Source organism: Chiloscyllium punctatum, chromosome 37 (genome assembly GCF_047496795.1).
Source record: "Chiloscyllium punctatum isolate Juve2018m chromosome 37, sChiPun1.3, whole genome shotgun sequence".
Classification (NCBI taxonomy): Eukaryota; Metazoa; Chordata; class Chondrichthyes; order Orectolobiformes; family Hemiscylliidae; genus Chiloscyllium; species Chiloscyllium punctatum.
Window position 1 is genome coordinate 2441330 of NC_092775.1, and position 17689 is coordinate 2459018.

General features: G+C 39.9%; 1 protein-coding gene across 11 annotated transcripts in view; it reads right to left on the reverse strand.

The window, feature by feature from the left end:
* ralgapb (Ral GTPase activating protein non-catalytic subunit beta) overlaps positions 1 to 17689 on the reverse strand; it is a 132587-nt gene that overhangs the window by 88809 nt on the left and 26089 nt on the right. For all 11 annotated transcript variants that reach the window (XR_011954539.1, XM_072556120.1, XM_072556119.1 and 8 more), the window contains exons 4-8: positions 16964 to 17127; positions 14730 to 14916; positions 12773 to 12904; positions 11094 to 11272; positions 151 to 302 (exon numbers count right to left, since the gene is read on the reverse strand). Coding sequence is in view for 10 of the 11 variants with exons in the window: in XM_072556120.1 (XP_072412221.1) it covers positions 151 to 302; positions 11094 to 11272; positions 12773 to 12904; positions 14730 to 14916; positions 16964 to 17127 (814 nt within the window). In the remaining variant the exon portion in view is untranslated. The remainder of the gene's footprint in view (positions 1 to 150; positions 303 to 11093; positions 11273 to 12772; positions 12905 to 14729; positions 14917 to 16963; positions 17128 to 17689) is intronic.

Sequence of the window (17689 nt, forward strand, 5' to 3'; positions counted from 1 at the left end):
ATACACACACAACAGAAACTATTGGCATGATAGTGTTAATATATTTTCTTCAAGATTGCAGGTCTCTGTCAGCAGGTTAGGTGCTGGTATACAGCATGCAGAGGTATGGGTACCAGATCATATTAAAAAGTGAAACAGGCACCAACTTACTGAACTTGTTTTAACGGTTGCTTTCGTAACAGTGACAGAACGCATTCTCCTGCTGTGAGGGGGGGTTGTGTTCATGGTATTGCTTGCCTGCGGCATGTTTAGCCTGTTGACTGGAGTAGGAGGAGCACTGTCAGAACGAGGCCTGGAAATACCTGCAAAAGAAACGTACAGATGCAGATGGCACCAGCATTAACTTCAAGCTAATCATTAATCTCTTCCTGCCCACCAGTTTAGTAACAATTTGATGAGGAAACTTTTAGTACAGGACAGTTTGTAAAATACAGCAACAGTAAGAGCTGACTAAAATAGCTGGTTTCACTTATGCAACAAGTGACAATTGCCTTTGTTAATAAATTTATTTCAAGCACTGTACATGGTTAGTGTGCAGAGCTATAACCTCAATTAAGCAATGGCAGCATCATGAAGATCTGATTAGGGAAGTAATTCATTATTTGCAGACAGTTTGTGCGAATTTAGGACCTAATGTTAGTTCTATTCTGCCTGGGGAAAATCGCTTCATCTCTCAAGTTAACTACTATATGGAGATCTGAGGATGCAAAGGGCACCTGCCGACAATTCAAAAATTCTATGCGGTACACAACAATTAACATCTAATACAGTCATTGGTCTCAGATAGTTACATACTGAATCTTAGGCAGGTCTTACACCACTCCTCTCCAAAGAGACACTCCGGAGTTATCCTGTCGCTGCAGTATCACTGTGAAGTGGAAATGATTTTAAAGCTACATGAGAGCAGGTCCATATGCCCCAGTTAGGCAGTATGGGTCTTCTGCTACAATCACTATAAACTGCTTCGTCATTTCAAAGTACAGAACTGTTTAGGGCAAATTGGTTGCAATACTTCCTGCTATACACCAGGCTACACACCAGGCTCTTAGTTGTATAATTTGTTTAATACTTGGAAAGGTATGAATCCTTTTCACATATTTTCCAAACCCTGTCCCAAGCCCTGCATTACTGTGTCAGACTTGCTCCCTTTTAACTTGTTCAGATTGGCACACAGAGCAGAAGAATTCGAGCATTGGAGGCAGAACACAGAAGATCACAATGATTTTAGATGAGGTAGAACACTTGGCCCATTCAAAAACTGAATGCTTTTTCTTTTGTCCCTAGCGTCCCAATGTGATGAAGATTAGTGGGAAGCCAGAGGATTCAGATGTCTTTAAAATGCAGCAGAGAATAACTAAAAAAAATAATGGGGGAGAACTGTGACTTTGGACCATTGGAAAATGAGGCTGCAAAAGTAGCAATGGGAACAAAAGAAATCATGGAGGAACTGAAGAGGGACTTTGCATCAGTTTTCACAGTAGACAACACTAGCAGCATACTACAACTTCAAGTGAGTCAGGGCACAAAGGTGAGTGTAGTGACCATCACTAAGGTGGTGGTGCAGGGGAAACTGAAAGGTCTGAAGGTGGATAAGTCACCTGGTCCAGATGGACTAAGTCTCAGAGTTCCAAAGAAGATAGCTGAGGAGATTGTGGTGACATTGGTGGTGACCTTTCAGGAATCACTGGAGTCAGTGAGGGTCCCAGAGGACTGGAAAATGGTTAACGGAACACCCCTGTTTGAGAAGGGAGGGAGGCAAAAGGCAGGAAACTATAGAGGGGGTTAGCCTAACCTCAGTTGTTGTTAAGATTTTTTAAGACTTTCATTATTAAAGATGAATTGCAGTTTACTTGGAAGTGCATGGTAAAATAGGGCAGAGTCAGTATGTCTTCTTCAAGGGGACAAATCTGTTCGAATTCTTTGAGTTAACAGGCAAGTTAGACAAAGGATTTCCAGAAGGCCCTTAACAAGGTGCTGCACAGGAGGCCACTAAATAAGGTAACTGCCCATGGTGTTAGGGACAAGGTACTTGCATGGATAGGGGATTTGCTGACTGGCAGAAGGCAAGAGTATATGTTGACACCACAACGTTATACATTAACGATCTTGACGAAGGAACCGAGGGCATTGTTGCTAGGTTTGCAGGTGACACAAAGATAACTGGACGGACAGATAGTGTTAAGCAAGTTAGGAGGCTGCAGAAGGACTTGGAAAGGCTAGCAGAGCGGGCAAAGAAGTGGCAGATAGAATACAATGTGGGAAAGCTCGTGGTTATACATTTTAGTAGCAAGTATAGAGATGTAGACTATTTTCTAAATGGGGAAAACTTTGAAAATCTGAAGTACAAAGGAACTTGGGAATCCTAGTTCAGGATTCTTTTAAGGTAAACATGCAGGTTCAGTTAGCAGTTTAAGGAAGACAAATGAAATATTCATATTCATTTCAAGAGGGCTAGAATACAAGATCATAGGTGCGCTGCTGAGGCTGTAGAAGGCACTGGTCAGACCACATTTGGAATCTTTTGTGGGGTTTTGTGCCCTAAATCTGAGGATGGATGTGTTGAAATTGGATGGGGGTTCAGTGGAGGTTTACAAGAATGACCCTGGTGGTGAAGAACTTGACATCTGAGGAGAGGTGAAGACTCTGGGCCTGTACTCTATGGAATTTAGAAGGATGAGTGGGGGGGGGGGGGGGGGGAATCTGATTGAAACTTACAGAATACTGGGAGACACGGAGAGAATGGATGTGAGAAGATGTTTCAAATAGTAGGAGAGACGTAGACCTAAGGGCACTACAGAAGATTGAAGGAACAACCCTTCAGAACTAAGATGAGGAGAATTTTTTTTAGCCACAGGGTGTTAATCTATTGAATCTATAGACCCAGATGGCTATGGAGGCTAAGTAATTGCGTGCATTTAAGACAGGGAAAAGATGAGGATCAAGGGTTACAGGGAGAAGGCAGGAGAATGGGGTTGAGAAACATATCATCCATGATCAAATGAGGAGCAAACTTGATGGGTTGAATGGCTTCATTCTGGTGCTTTATCTTATGGGTCCATGTATTCGAAGAGATTTCAAATGTCTGTCTTCTGTTGAATCTTTCATGATGTGGATTACTAACGTCAGGAGCTTGAATAATTGGTGGAAGATTGATAAATGACAGACTGATAAACTTGGACCTTTCAACCTTGAAAAATGATAACTGAGAGCTGTTACAAAAGGGGATAATATACATGTGCATCAGTTTGACAGCAGAATCACATTGATTAGAAAAAATGTCCCAGTCTGTCTTTTGAATTTGGGAGTTAGTTTTAAAAGTTTCAGGATGCAGAGTTGGGGTGGGGACCCTCTTCAGACAGATGAGTCATAAGTCATCAGCTACTCAAAATTTAAAACCGTAATAGAATATTTTCTTTTGTGCTCAAGGAATAGAATATAATGTGGTAGGAGTAGTACTGCAATCATGTACACAGTTGCAATGAGACCTCATCTAAGGTATAGAATTCAGTTTGGCACCACAAACAGGGAAAGACACTAATGCTGAAGCTTTCACAGCACAGATTCCCTAGAATGGCACCAGAGCTAATTACACTCGTTTACAGAGGATTATGGGAGTTGTTGGATTATGGTTATAAAACTACTTTGGGGGAACTGAGAACAAGGGTCATAAGCTTAAAACTAAAGCTAGACTGTTCACGTTGATAAGATTTTGAGAAGAGATGGTGGAAATCTGAAAAACCCACCCCCTATAACATGGAAAAGGTTGAAGAGGTCAATTGAAAATTTCAAAATTAAGATTAATAGATTTTTGTTAGGTAAAGGTATTAAATGTAATGCTTCTAGGAATTCTCATGCGTGTGTCTGTTTGGCTTGTCCTAGGATGGATGCATTGTCCCAGTCGAAGTGGTGTCCTTGACCCACTCTCACTAGTATCCTCACATACAGATGAGGAAGGTCACCATTTCGACTGGGACAACACATCCATCCTAGCACGAGACAGACAGACAGACACGTGAATTCCTAGAAGCATGGCATTCCAACTGGAACTCTATCAACAAACACATTGACTGGATCCCATTTACCATCCCCTGAGAAAAAGAACTGGAAATGACGACATCATGGGAAATGTTGTCACCACAGGAAATGAAATCACCAACCCAAGGAAACCTAACTCAAATAAAAAGTGGGCCATACCACCAGAGGATCACTGACAATGTTACCTGTCATGGTGACAAAACATCTGAAACTGAACCTTCCATCTCAGCAAGCAAACTTACATCCTGAACCTCAACTTGAGTTACAAATCTTCTCAAAACCTGCTAATATATATTAGTCTTGGAAACATCGATTGGCTATAATGCTCCTGACCTTTAAGGGTTATGCTTCAGAAACACAGCTGGCATTCCCTGAGATTCAATGACTGAAAACTCTAGAACTGACAGCTAATTTAATAGTACAGTACAAAGAAATTTTATCTTAACCCAGGAAGCATTTTTTTCCATACAAAAGTAAATCCTGTCCGGAGGCTGTGAACAGTGGGGGCTCAAAAAAAACTTTCAAAATTGAGGTTGACAGTATTAAGTATCAGAAACATATCAAGGGGTGTGGGTCAAATGGACTGAAGCAAAACGCAGCCATGACCTAAGTGAATGGTAGATTGGACAAGGAAGGATTAATGGTTTACTCCTAGACGTACAGCAGATCTTAGTGAAGTGTGATGTGGAGGTAACAAAACTCTCTGCCCAATGCCATGGCTACACACACACATGCTTCAAAACACCACCCCAATTTAATCTCATTCTAAAAGCCGCACAGGAGCATCAAGAGAAAGCGTAAATCTTTAAACTAGAATGATCGTGACGGTCCAAGCCTTCTGTACCCTTGTTGACTCTTGGAAATAGCTCTCCAAATACATCCATTCCATTGCTCTGAAAATTTAACAAAAATCCAATTTCCTTTTGTCACAACATGTTTCCATATTTTCTACTGGGTGCTCGCTTCATTATTCCCTCCACCTTTCCATGTATCAGTGATGCCTTCCAACAATGAAATTACCCTTCGATATTCATTGTCAAAATTCAAATTCAGGAGGAGTTGTGAACTGCCCCATACCCTGCAGGCCCACTGCCTTTAGGAAAGTGTAGGTATGAGAAAACTGGAGAGAGAAATACTGACTTCAAAAATATCATAAAGTTGAAAGTAATGTCACTTCACCAGTAGCAACTTCAATTATTAAAGGGACAAAGATTTCATATGGGAATAGCTTTCACTCAGTTCTTAGTCAGCAATACCATTGATCTGTGAAATAAGAATCAGCACCAGTTTATAACAATTAACATTCATTTATACACAAGAAGAAATTGAAAATCAGGGGAAAAAAAAAATCAGTGATATCCTGCATTGCTACCTTTTGTGGAAGCAACTTAAAGATGCAGTATTCTTAGAGATTGATTCGCAATACATTTGTAAAACTGCTTTCTATACTCCACCTTAGACCAAAGTAAAAACTATTTGGGAAACTGGAGATAAGAATGTGCACTGAATGGATTAGTCAGACTGTTGCTGGTCATCGACACTCCGTCAGATAGGATTGTTACAAATTTGTAACATTTGCTGTGCAAGCTCTAACCTTACATAGAATTTTACTGCATCGAAATAAACCATTCAGCCCAACTCATCTGGGTGAGTTGGAATACTCCTTGAAAGCCTACTCTCCCTTACAAATTTTTATGATATGTAACTTAGAAGTGCAAGGTTTCCCTATGTTCAGCATGGGTGGATCAATACTTGAATAAGCAGCCAAATTAAAGAACGATCTATGTTTAATAAAATGAAAATAATACAACTGCTCTCCATTTCACTTCCACACACAAAGTGTAAGGTACAGGTTTATGGCTAGACTTATGGGAGAAAATGGATAATACACTTGTGGCATGACAAGATATGAATTGGAAATAAAATCCATGATTTCCAATGAGCCAATTTCGTTTGGAATTGCAAATATGGTCTGTAATTCTTCCCCCAATCTTGCATTTCCTTAAAAGTTTATCATTTACATTACTCAAGCTAACATCTTTGGAAACTGAAATACTGACTACAGAAATGGACAGAAACATAGGCATGTTTTAGACATTTATTCTCCTTATGGTGATATTGTTTAATATATTAGTCAATCAAGTGAGATGGCAGAGGAGCAGAAGGATGGAGTTCTCTAAAGAGGCAAAGTACACTAAGTAACAAGGGATGATATTGTAGCAAATACCAAATACATGCAGACTAAGCAGTTTGGTATTTCACTCAACAGAATTTAAACCGGAGCTAAAGTGTGCTCCACTTAAAGCAGGAAGCCTGCAACTTGAACTAGATGACATGTTATGCTACATTTTACTTATTGTAATGTCTCTTAATTTTGAATTCCTTCAAAAAGTTTCAAAATTGTCAATGGCAGGATTAGGTAAGAAAACACAAGCATGTCAAAATGGCAGTGTTGCTTGCTTCTGCATGGCAATAATAATCAGAATACTGCAGCTTTAAAAATCTTGTGGTTAAAATGAATCAGATTGGCAAGAAACAAGGAGTGCAATGGTAACCCTTATCAGTTTCAGTGTATTGATCAGTGATGGAATGTGCCAAATGCTCAAGACTTTATACCATAAGGGGGTAACCTTTCCCGAATGATATTGATCCTTGCAATGCCTATGGAACAAAAAGAAGCATGGCACTGTTTAAAAATGCAAAAGTTTTCATTGTGAAGTTCAATACTAAAGTTTCGAAAACTTAAATCTTGACCAGAAATAATACACAACATATTTTTTTCAGCTACTCACCAAGTAGTCTTAAAATCTGACAGCTTAGGAACTGCCAGAAGTGCACCTTATAAACATGAAACTGTTCAAACCGAATCAAAGTGGCAGCTAAATAATTCTGAGTTTCTGTTGCAGTTATAAAAGGACAAGAGCCAAGAAAAAGCATACTTGAAGAAAAGTGACCATGTCCAGAAGTAATTACAAATTCAGAATTACAAATTCATTATTCAACATGGTGATCAGAAATGTTCTGTTATCAGGCACAGGGAAGGCAAGAAGATTGGAATATAAAAGTAGGGCTATTTTGTTACAATTGTACAGAACATTGGTGAGAGCACTGCTCGAATACAGCGTATAAATTTGGACTCCTTACTCGAGGAAAATATAATAGCACAAGAAGCTATTATTCAGAAGGCTCATTCAGTCCAAGACTCCTTAGATAACACATTCCAAATCCGTGACCATTACCATTTCAAAGAACAAGGGCAGCAGGTACACAGGAATATCAACATCACTCACCACCTTGACTCAGAAATCTATTGCTGTTCCTTCAGTGCTCTGATTCCTATTGAGATTTTCGATACAACTGAGTGGCTTGCTAGGCTATTTCAGAGGGTAATTAAAAATCAATCATTGCTGTGGGTATGGACTCACATATAGGCCAAACCAAGTTAGGATGGCAGATGCTCTTTCCTAAGTGACATTAACAAACAGACATGTTTTCACAATCTTTGATAATGGTTTAATAGTCATCATTGGACTTTTATGTCCAGATATTTATTGAATTTAAATGCCACCATCTGGTTGTGGAAGTTGAATCCATGACCCCAGAATATTACCGAGTCTCCTGATTACTAGTCCAGTCACGCTATTGCCTTCCTGAGACAGACAGCACCAGAACCAGGTTTTGTGCAGAAAAGGGCTGCCTTGAGGCCACTGAATGTGCACAGTTGGGGTTCAGGGAAATGTCCCAAGTGCACTGGGATAGCTTTGTGCAGTGCAGACATAGTCGCACTTGTTGGTCTTGAGAACCTCCCCCATGGTTAAGTCAATGAAACACAACAGTGCTAAAGCTGCAGGGGATTCAAAAGAGAGCGAGCAATTAATACTTGAGCATACTGAACAGTGATGGTTGAAAAGACCACAAGCAACTTATGCCCATGTAGGTGAATAGATTTGGAGCCCAGGAAAAATAATTGCCGCAAAACTGTCTTGGAGAGTTGGAACTGTGCATGTAACCACTAGAGTACACTTCCAGAATCCAGGAGCATAATGCTTGCAAAGAACATACACAGTGGTTGAGGTCGTCCATGACAAAGTGGCTTCCGAAAACAGTCCGAGCTAAGTCTTTGAAAGAGAAGAAATAGAATATCTTGCAAAGTTTAAATGAAATTTAATGACCCATAATGTCAGTGAGTTCCACCTGTTGTAGAGGTACATAATGCCATCTCTGAACTGGGTGATTTGTTAAAAAAAGACATCCTGGGAAGGGATTGCTGAGAAATCTATTGGATCTGCCTTGTCTGCATTTGATGTGCTTGGTCAGGTGTTCAACACAATTGGTTACATCGGTGACCATGGGCAACACAGTGGCTTGGTGGTGAGCACTCCTGCCTCACAATGCCAGGGACCTGGATTCAATTCTACCCTTGGGCAACAACTCGTGTGGAGTTTGAATGCTCTACCTATTTCTGTGTGGGATTCTTCCAGGTGCTCTGATTTCCTCCCGCAGTCCCAAATATGTGCAGGTTAGATGGATTGGTCACGTTAAATTGCCAAGTGTCCAAGGATGTATAGATTAGGTAGATTGGCCATGGAAAATGCAGGGTTACAGGGATTGGAGAGGTGGGGTCACTCTTTGGAGAGTCAATGTAACTCGATGAGTCAAATAGCCTGCTTCCACACTTTAGGGATTCTATGATCCTAGTTCAGGTTAATTCTAACTGGATACATTGTACCTCTGTTGTAACTTTGTATAGCGAAGTTTTCTGATGTTTGTTCAAAACTTTGAAATCGCGTCTTTATTTTCCAGTATCTAGGATTTCACATCTTGTCAGCTATTAAAAAAAAGGTACTGATCGCTAACCAGATTGCACATTAAATCTGTTTATTATGTAAATTTAATATGCAATTTGCTCCAGGGTTTATAATACCAGGTTTCAGGCTGCCCTGAGTGACATTCTGTTCCCACGGAAATCATGATCCCCTTCTACTTACGGGATACTTTCCAGAGTAAGCCCTGTAAGTGAAGTCAGCAAAGTTGCCCAGTTAAAACAAAACTCATCTCAATTTTGATAAAAATTTAGAAGGTTATACGGTTAATTGATAGAACTGTTATAAAGATGTGGGTGTACTGTACTTTAAGAGAGTTAAAAGCTAGCAGTGACAGCACCAAGTGTTCTCAATAAGATACAATATAAACGTGTGGTCCAGCTACTGGGGTTGCTATGGTAGCTAGTTGCCAGGAGATAAAAACAGATTTGAATTAGGCAAATCAGTTTAAATTATACCCCAAGAAAAATACCAAACACCAATCCAGTTTGAATTTAACATATTGACAATCTTAAAAGCCAATAACACAATTCGATGCTTTGGGGGTATAAGACCAGGGATAATTGAACAGTTGAGAGGAAAACTGTCAAGCTAACGACACCTACTCACTACCCTGAGAATAGCTCTCTTCAAGGTACCTTTATTGATCAGTGACCTGTGAAACAGAAATCCCTAAGAAGAAAAGATGACAGGAATACAGAGAAAACTGAAAACGGCCTAGGTTTTGAGATAAGAAGTTTCGTTTTGTAAATCTTAATTGGGGGTTCTTTTGGCCTAGTATTATAGAAAGGAAAGTAAAAGATAGTTAGAGGAAAGAGTTGTAAATAGCTGTTAGTTAATTATTCTGTTAGACTTTAAGAAATAAAGTTGTTAATTTTTACTTTTTAGTTGTTCTTGGCCATTCAAATTTTCACAGATTACTGCAAGGGATAAATCTTTTCTGGGTTGCTGTTTTAAATTAAACAAGGGATTTACCCCATGTTGTAACAGAAGTTTTCAAGATATTATCAGGAAATGATAAGGTAGATAAGGAGAAACTATTTTCACTGGTTGGGGATTCTAGAACTAGGGAACATAATCTAAAATTTGGGCCAGACTGTTTAGGAAAGATGTCAGGAAGCACTTCTACACAGAGAGTGATAGAGGTTTGGAACTCTCTTCCACAAACTGCAGCTGATGCAGGATTAGCTGTTAATTTTAAACATGAGACAGATACATTTGTGTTAAGCAGAGGGATTAAGAGATCTGGGCCAGAGGCAGGCATATGGAATTAGGCCACAGATCAGCCACTGAAGAGTTGAACAGACTCAACGGGCTGAATGGCCTACGCCTATTCCTCTGTTCCCCAAACTCCAGGGAGACTCTCTTTTGGGTAAAACACCAAGTAGTTGGAATTTAAAATGTAAAATGCTTTAGTTTAATGTCTGGCATCCCTGTGCTACCCCCAAACTACAAACACTTAGGGAAATTGTATTGTCGTTCACATTGAGAAGAGGTATGATGAGATATTTTGCAGCAATGTAAATTACTCATCTGGACTTTCATTGCTGGATACACAATATTAGAAAAAGTACTTTATGTACCGAAAATGTAACTGCTTCATTTGATGAAAACTGTTAAAACAGCAGAAAACAGAGAAACATCAAAATATTGCATGCACAGTACGGTCTGCTGGCTCTTTACACCAGACATGATCAGGAATGGTAGTAGTAAAGCTAAGAGGTCTCCATAAGATGCTGGAGCAGAATTAGGCCTTTTGTGAGTCAGCGCCACTATTTGATCGTGGTTTGTATGCTTCTCAACCACGTTCTCCTTCCTTCTCCCCAAAACCTTTGATCCCCTTAATTTCTCAAATCATTAAAATATCTGAACCAACAGAAAACAAGGAATTGCATGTCAGTGCCTTTACGAAATGGGAGTATTGGACATTAATACATGTTCTAATAATGCTTCCACAAAGTAGAAATATTATACAGGACCAAACTAAATCACGAGCAGACATTACTTTCCAATGCACGCCTGGGTACACCAACATGTTGGTTCACCATTACAGAGGAGTATGAAAAAAAAGAGACATTGTTCCACTGTCAGAGAACTGAAGTGAAAGAGCATAGGCTATACACAATTTGGGGTAGCACTTACTAAATTTGCAGGAAAAGGCCAGCTGTTCCTGGTTTTAGTTGAGGAATGGTGTTCAGATAATTTAAAACAGAACATTACAAAAGCTGAAGTTACCGAGAAAGGCATCCACCAGACAGCTAATACCACGCATGGCTCGGAAGAAGATCTGAGGCAGTTGTTTGAGGCATGGATGTTGTATCATTTCCTGTGCCATCCCACTAACACTCAGCAGCTGTTCCTGGAATTTTGGCGTGGTGCTTATTATGGCTGGGTTACTCAGATCCACTGGATTGCTGTAGTGAAATAATAAGGCATTTTTTAAAAATTTATTTTCAGTAGAGTAAAATTGGTCTGATTTATTTAACTTACTCTGAACAAGAGCACAATCCACAGAATTCGAATTAGTTTCCTAATTTATTATAAAATTTACAATGATCACCAATTTTTTTTGACAAGGTAGATTTCCTTGGATTGGGATATTTGTGATGAGGTATCACTTTAACTCACAGGTTCTTGGAACATGGAATGCTTTGTCAATATGAATAGTTGAGGCAGAGATCTTGAAGGAAAAAAACCTAGATAAGCATTAGAAGCAGAGGAAGGTTTTGGAGCAGTTTTGGAAAAGACAGGTTTGTTTTTTTGAAAGACAGAAGAGGAGCCAATAGAGCTAATGAGGTGAAGGGTTCCTCTGTGTTGCCAATAGATTGTAAACACAGTAACCTTTCATTGGCATGTATTTAAGATCCTGGACTAACAGGAGTATTATTTTGAAAATGCATTTTTTAAAAGCAGGTTACAGAAATGCATTGGAATTGTTGTTTACGCTGCTACTTTATCTAACCAGTGGGAGTGGCTGATTGCAGACAGGCTGACACTAGGGGTGTGTACAAAATGAGATTTGGATGGCAACAATTAGCTGACTGATTTGTCGAGTTGTGAGGAGTTGCAGATGACAAAGGCCATTTGCCTGCCGACAACTAAATGTTAGCTCCTGGATAGCTGAGCAGCCTGTGGGTGTTAACGATATTGTCAGAAACCTTAGGTCATCTGAAGTAGTTGCATTGTGTCTCTCCAGTCGAAAATACCTGAAGTTTGAAGAATGCCAGTTTATTTTCCCTCACTAATAGATGTAAACTACTGTTTTTAACCAATAATTTGTGAACTAGTTGCACTGTACCTCCTGCAAAGAAGTGAAAAGTACATGAAAAAGAGGGACTGAAACACAGCAAGTCCAGACAGCAAAAGGATTATCCCAGTAATTCCTGCAACGAGGGGGCATTGACTGTTTTTCCAGTGTTCCCTCTCCTCACAACACCAAAGTTTTTGTGTCTGTCTGTATGCAGTGAGTTTTACAAGGGGAGTCAGTGTTTTAACTCGCAGACTTATATGTCAATTCTTCATTAACTGTCGACCCAGAGCTTGAATCTAGTTACTTGTAATAAGCAGTAATTCTCAAGTACAGAAACCTAGTCCGTGATTTCTGTTAACCTGGGACTAAACAGACAGGGAAATTGAGGAATTCGTGCAGACTTTTTGATAAAAGCTAGCTTTTATGATGAATTCAGAAATAATGGGGTTTGAGACTTAGCACACTACTGCACTGAGGCATGGCAGATTCTAAGATAATATGCTTTTAAAATTACAAAATCCAAGAGACTATTTCATCAGACATAAACACAATCTAACAGGAAGATTAGTGACTGTGCACAAGGCATCATTACGGATCAGCAGCCTAAACGATAGGCCACTATGTTTACTGCTCTTAAGTGCTCACAGAAGCTATTCATTCTTACCTAAGCATGTGCAGAACACGAAACCAAGTCTGTGCAATACAGTCATTGTCCATTTCTGCTGGAATCAGGATTGCATCTTCATCTGGAACTTTGAATGGAGGGAATGAAGGACCATAGGTAAACCGCAATAGCCTGTTAGAGAGAGAAATTGCTATAAATGCTATTTAAACAGGTTGCATACCAGAGGACTGGAAGATTGCAAATGTTGTGCCTTTGTTCAAGAAAGGCAGTAGAGATAACCCAGGTAATTATAGACCAGTGAGCCTTACATCTATTGTAGGAAAAGCTTTGGAAAGGATTATAAGAGATAGGATTTATAATCACCTAGCAAGCAACAACTTGATTGGAAATAGCCAATATGGATTCGTCAAGAGCAGGTCACATCTCACAAACCTGAGTTTTTTGAGAAGGCGACCAAGCATGTGGATGAGGGTAGGGCAGTTGACGTGGTGTACATGGACTTCAGTGAAGCCTTTGATAAGGTTCCACCTGGCAGGCTGTTGGAGAAAATGCAGAGGCATGGGATTGAGGGTGGTTTGGCATTTTGGATTAGAAACTGGCTTTCTGTAAGAAAGCAATGAGTGGTGGTTGATGGTGCAGTGCAGTTACTAGTGGTGTGCAGCAAGGATCTGTTTTGGGACCATTGTTGTTTGTCATTTTTATAAATGACTTGGATGCAGGCATAAGTGGATGGGTTAATAAGTTTGTAGATGACACTAAAGTCGGTGAAGTGGTGGACAGTGTGGAAGAATGTTGCAGGGAGAGTTGGGTAAGCTGCAGAACTGGGCTGAAAGGTGGCAAATAGAGTTCAATGCAGCTAAATATGAGGTGATTCACTTTGGGAAGAATAAAGGAAGGCAGAATACTGGATCAATGGAAAGATTCATGGTAGTGTGGATATGCAGAGGGATCTTGGAGACCGCGTACATAGATCCCTGAAAGTTGCCACCCAGGTTGATAGTGCTGTTAAGAAGGCATACGTTGTGTTAGGTTTCATTGGTAGAGGGATTGAGTTCCGGAGCCACAACATCATGCTGCAACTATACAAAATGCTAGTGCGGCAGCACTTGGAATATTGTGTACAGCCCCATTACAGGAAGGATGTGGAAGCATTGGAAAAGGTGCAGAGGAGATTACATAAGACCTTTGCTCCAGACTAGGCAACATCCTATGAGGAAAGGCTGAGGGACTTGGGTCTATTTTCATTGGAGAAAAGGCTAAGAGGGGATTTAATAGAGATATAAAAGATGATCAGAGGATTAGATAAGGTGGACAGTGAGAGTCTTTTTCCTAGGATGATGACAGCTGCTTGTACGAGGGGGCAAAGCTGTAGATTGAGGGGTGATAGATTTAAGACAGATGTCAGAGGCAGGTTCTTTACTCAGAGAGTGGTAAGGGCGTGGATTGCCCTGACTGCCAATGTAATTAACTCAGCCACATTAGGGGCATTTGAACAGTCCTTGAATAAGCATATGGATGATTGTTCACTGATTTTGAAAAGTACATGAGCATGAAGAATACAGCTTATTAAAAGCTCGCTGCTATCACAATTTTGTCCAAGGTTTAGAATCACAGAATCGCAACAGAGTGGAAGCAGGGCATTTGGCCCATCAGGTCTACGCCAACCCTCAAAAGAATATCCCATCCAGACCTGCCCCTACCCTACCCCTGTAACCCTGCATTTGCCACGGCTAATCCACTTAACCTGCACACCCCTGGATACTATAAGTAATTTTAGCGTGGCTAATCCACCTAACCTGCGTATCATTGGACTGTGGGAGGAAACCGGAACACCTGGAGGAAACCCACACAGACACAGTGAGAATGTGCAAACTCCACACAAACAGTCTCCTGAAGGTCCCTGGCACTGTGAAGCAGCAGTGCTAATCATTGAGCTACCATGCCACCCCTTTTGCCAAGTAGATTTTGCAAACATGCCATGTCTATATATACTAACCTCGAGGTCAGTGCACATATGACCTTACTCCACTGTTCTACCACAGCTGGGTGATGCCGCCAATTGGCCAACATTTCTCGAGCAGTCTTCCAATACGGTGGTGTCGGGAAACATCGCGTACAAGCCAGGAACCAAACTTCAAACAGTACACCAATTAACTTATCTGCAAGATTTTCTGCTAATCCTCCTAAAGATAAGCAAATTAGCATACAAATTACTTTTAGATCTGCATCAAAATTACATGTTTATTTGGAAGGAGCAAAAGGCTGGGAATACTTGTATAACTTTCTCAAGGCCAACAAAGGCAAGATGGGCTGTATGTTCTTTTACTGTATTGCAAGAGTATGTGATTAATACACTACAAAAATAGAACATATTTCCAATTACAGTGATTGTTTAGAAATGTATATGTTTTCTGAATGAAATGCAGTAATTTTGGAATAACCGATTGAATGTAGTGACCATTAAATCAAAATTTCACTATCATGACTACACAATGTTTAAAATATAGTATCTTGACGCTAAGACTGTATATTCAGTATAAGCTGGTTAATAACCAGTCTCATTCAATCATTAGAAGGTCAATGAAAGTCTACATGCAACATCTAGGGACAGAGAAACAGAGTTAATACTTTGAGTTCAGTAACTCTTCTTCAAAACCCAATTGCTGAATTCCTCTAGCAAGTTCTGTTTTTGTTTCAGATTTCTAGCATCCACTACCTTTTTGTTTTAATTTAGAAGATATTTCAAGAGCAGTTAGGGATGGGATTTGCCAGCAACACCCACATCCTAAAAATTAATAGAAAGAATAACTCCTGCAATAATACACCCTTAAAGTAGAGCTGCACTTGGCAACTTAAATTTAAGTTTAGATCAGAGTGGTGCCGGAAAAGCACAGCAGGTCAGGCAGCATCCGAGGAGCAGGAAAATCGACGTTTCGGGCATAAGCCCTTCATCAGGTATAGAGGCAGAAAGCCATCAGGGTGGAGAGATAAATGGGGGGTTGGGGCTGGGGAGAAGGTAGCAAAGAGTACAATAGGTAAATGCGGGTGGGGATGGAGGTGATAGGAACTTAAATTTAATGTTGGCCAGCGTGAGGAAATGAGTGAGTCTGAAACTAAGAAGTACTAAACCCACCACCTGCAATTTGCCTCCAAACCACTCACTGTCCTGACTTGGAAATTTAATCACCATTCTTTCAGTGTAGCTGGGTGAAAAACCTGGAATTCTGTCCCCAACAGCATTGTGGGCCAACCTACAGCGAATGGACTGCAGCGTTTCAAGAAGGCAGCTCATCCCCACATTAAGGAGAACTAGAGACAGGCAATGCATTCTGGCCAGCCAGTGACATCCCTATCCCTCAAGAGAACTAAAAGACACCATAGTCCTGTTCTGTCCCCATATACCTTGACACCTTTAGCCACAAAAAAAATTTTTTCTTAAATGTATTCAGTCACCTTCCTTCCACCCTTCAGTGTTAAAGAAGTCCATTGATTCATCACCTTCTGTATAAAGGCATTTCTCCTCACTACAGCCCAAGATGACCCAATGCATATCCCGAGATTATCAAACTATGCCAAGTATTTTACCAATCTTCAGTGCAATGATTTTGTAAACTAACCACTTTGGAAGAACTTTATCAAGAGGTTTCTGAACTAAAAATTAAAGGTAATTAGGTAGCTTTATGGTAGCCTAGTTTTGAACAGTGTATTAGAATTGATCACAGTATGATGTAGAAAGAGAGTGCTTCAGATTACTTAAGACGTATTCATAAAATATTAAACTACTGAAAATGTTGTTCAGCAATTTAAAAACCCTGGCAAAAGCAAAATACTGTGGATGCTGGAATTATGAAATAAGAGAGAAAAATCTCTAATTTCCTCTAACCCCCCAACATACCTCTTAGAATATTGCGCTCCACTAAAGCTGGTCTCTTGTACTTGACTGTTTTCACTACTCTACTTTTGGTGGGTTTGCCTTCAAATGCCTGGGCCATAAAGCTCTGAAATTTCCTCCCGAAACTACGTTGCTCTGCTCTTTTTCCTCTAAGACTCGTATTAAGACCTGTTCTCTTTGACCAATCTTTTAGTTACTTTCGTTAATATCTCCTTGAGGTACAGTCGCAAATTTACGTCTGATTAAGACCGCTGTGGAATAGCTTGAAACATTTTAACCTCATTAAGAACACAATACGAATGAACATAGAGTATTATCGCTGTTGCCTGTATACTAACCTGGAACTGTTGGAGCTGCCAAAAGTGTGTCATTAATTTGCAATAGGAAGAGCAACAGAACTTCCCATGTTTCCCTTGACATGTTGACAGATTCACGTGCTAATTTCTGGACTGCTACTAGAACTCGCATGCACAGTGAGATCTGGTTATGAGCGTAGTCTGGTCTGAAAACAAAAGACAGACAATGGTGTTTAAAATAAAAAAATTCTTCGAAACAATGTGTGATGAACAAGTGCAATATCTCAATTCAATGTAATTTATTTTTCAACCATTGTCGATTTTGTTATTAAATCTCGATGCTGAGTGTGTCATAACATTAAGTTTCACTATTGTTTTCCCCTTGTCACATATTATTCCCTGACCAAAAATATGGGCAGAAATATCATTTAAGTCTCTAGCAATTCAGCTCTTCAACAAGGTAGCCAGGAAGGTCATGTAATCTGTTATCATGGATGTAATACCACTGGACTGACCGCCGAATTTTATTGCAGTAAAGAAATACTGCTGAATTAAATGTGACAGAAATGGGATTTTATGGAGCTTTTATTGAAGAAAGATGACAAAAGACCATTCAACCCAAATCACTTTTCCATTTGGTCTGTATTTGAGGAAAACAATTATGGGATATATAAATTATGTCTTGGCTGCCATACCACGACCTCACTCCATGCTGATTCTGCTCTGTGCTTTTATTGAATGCTTCAATGGAGTACATATTTGAGGTGA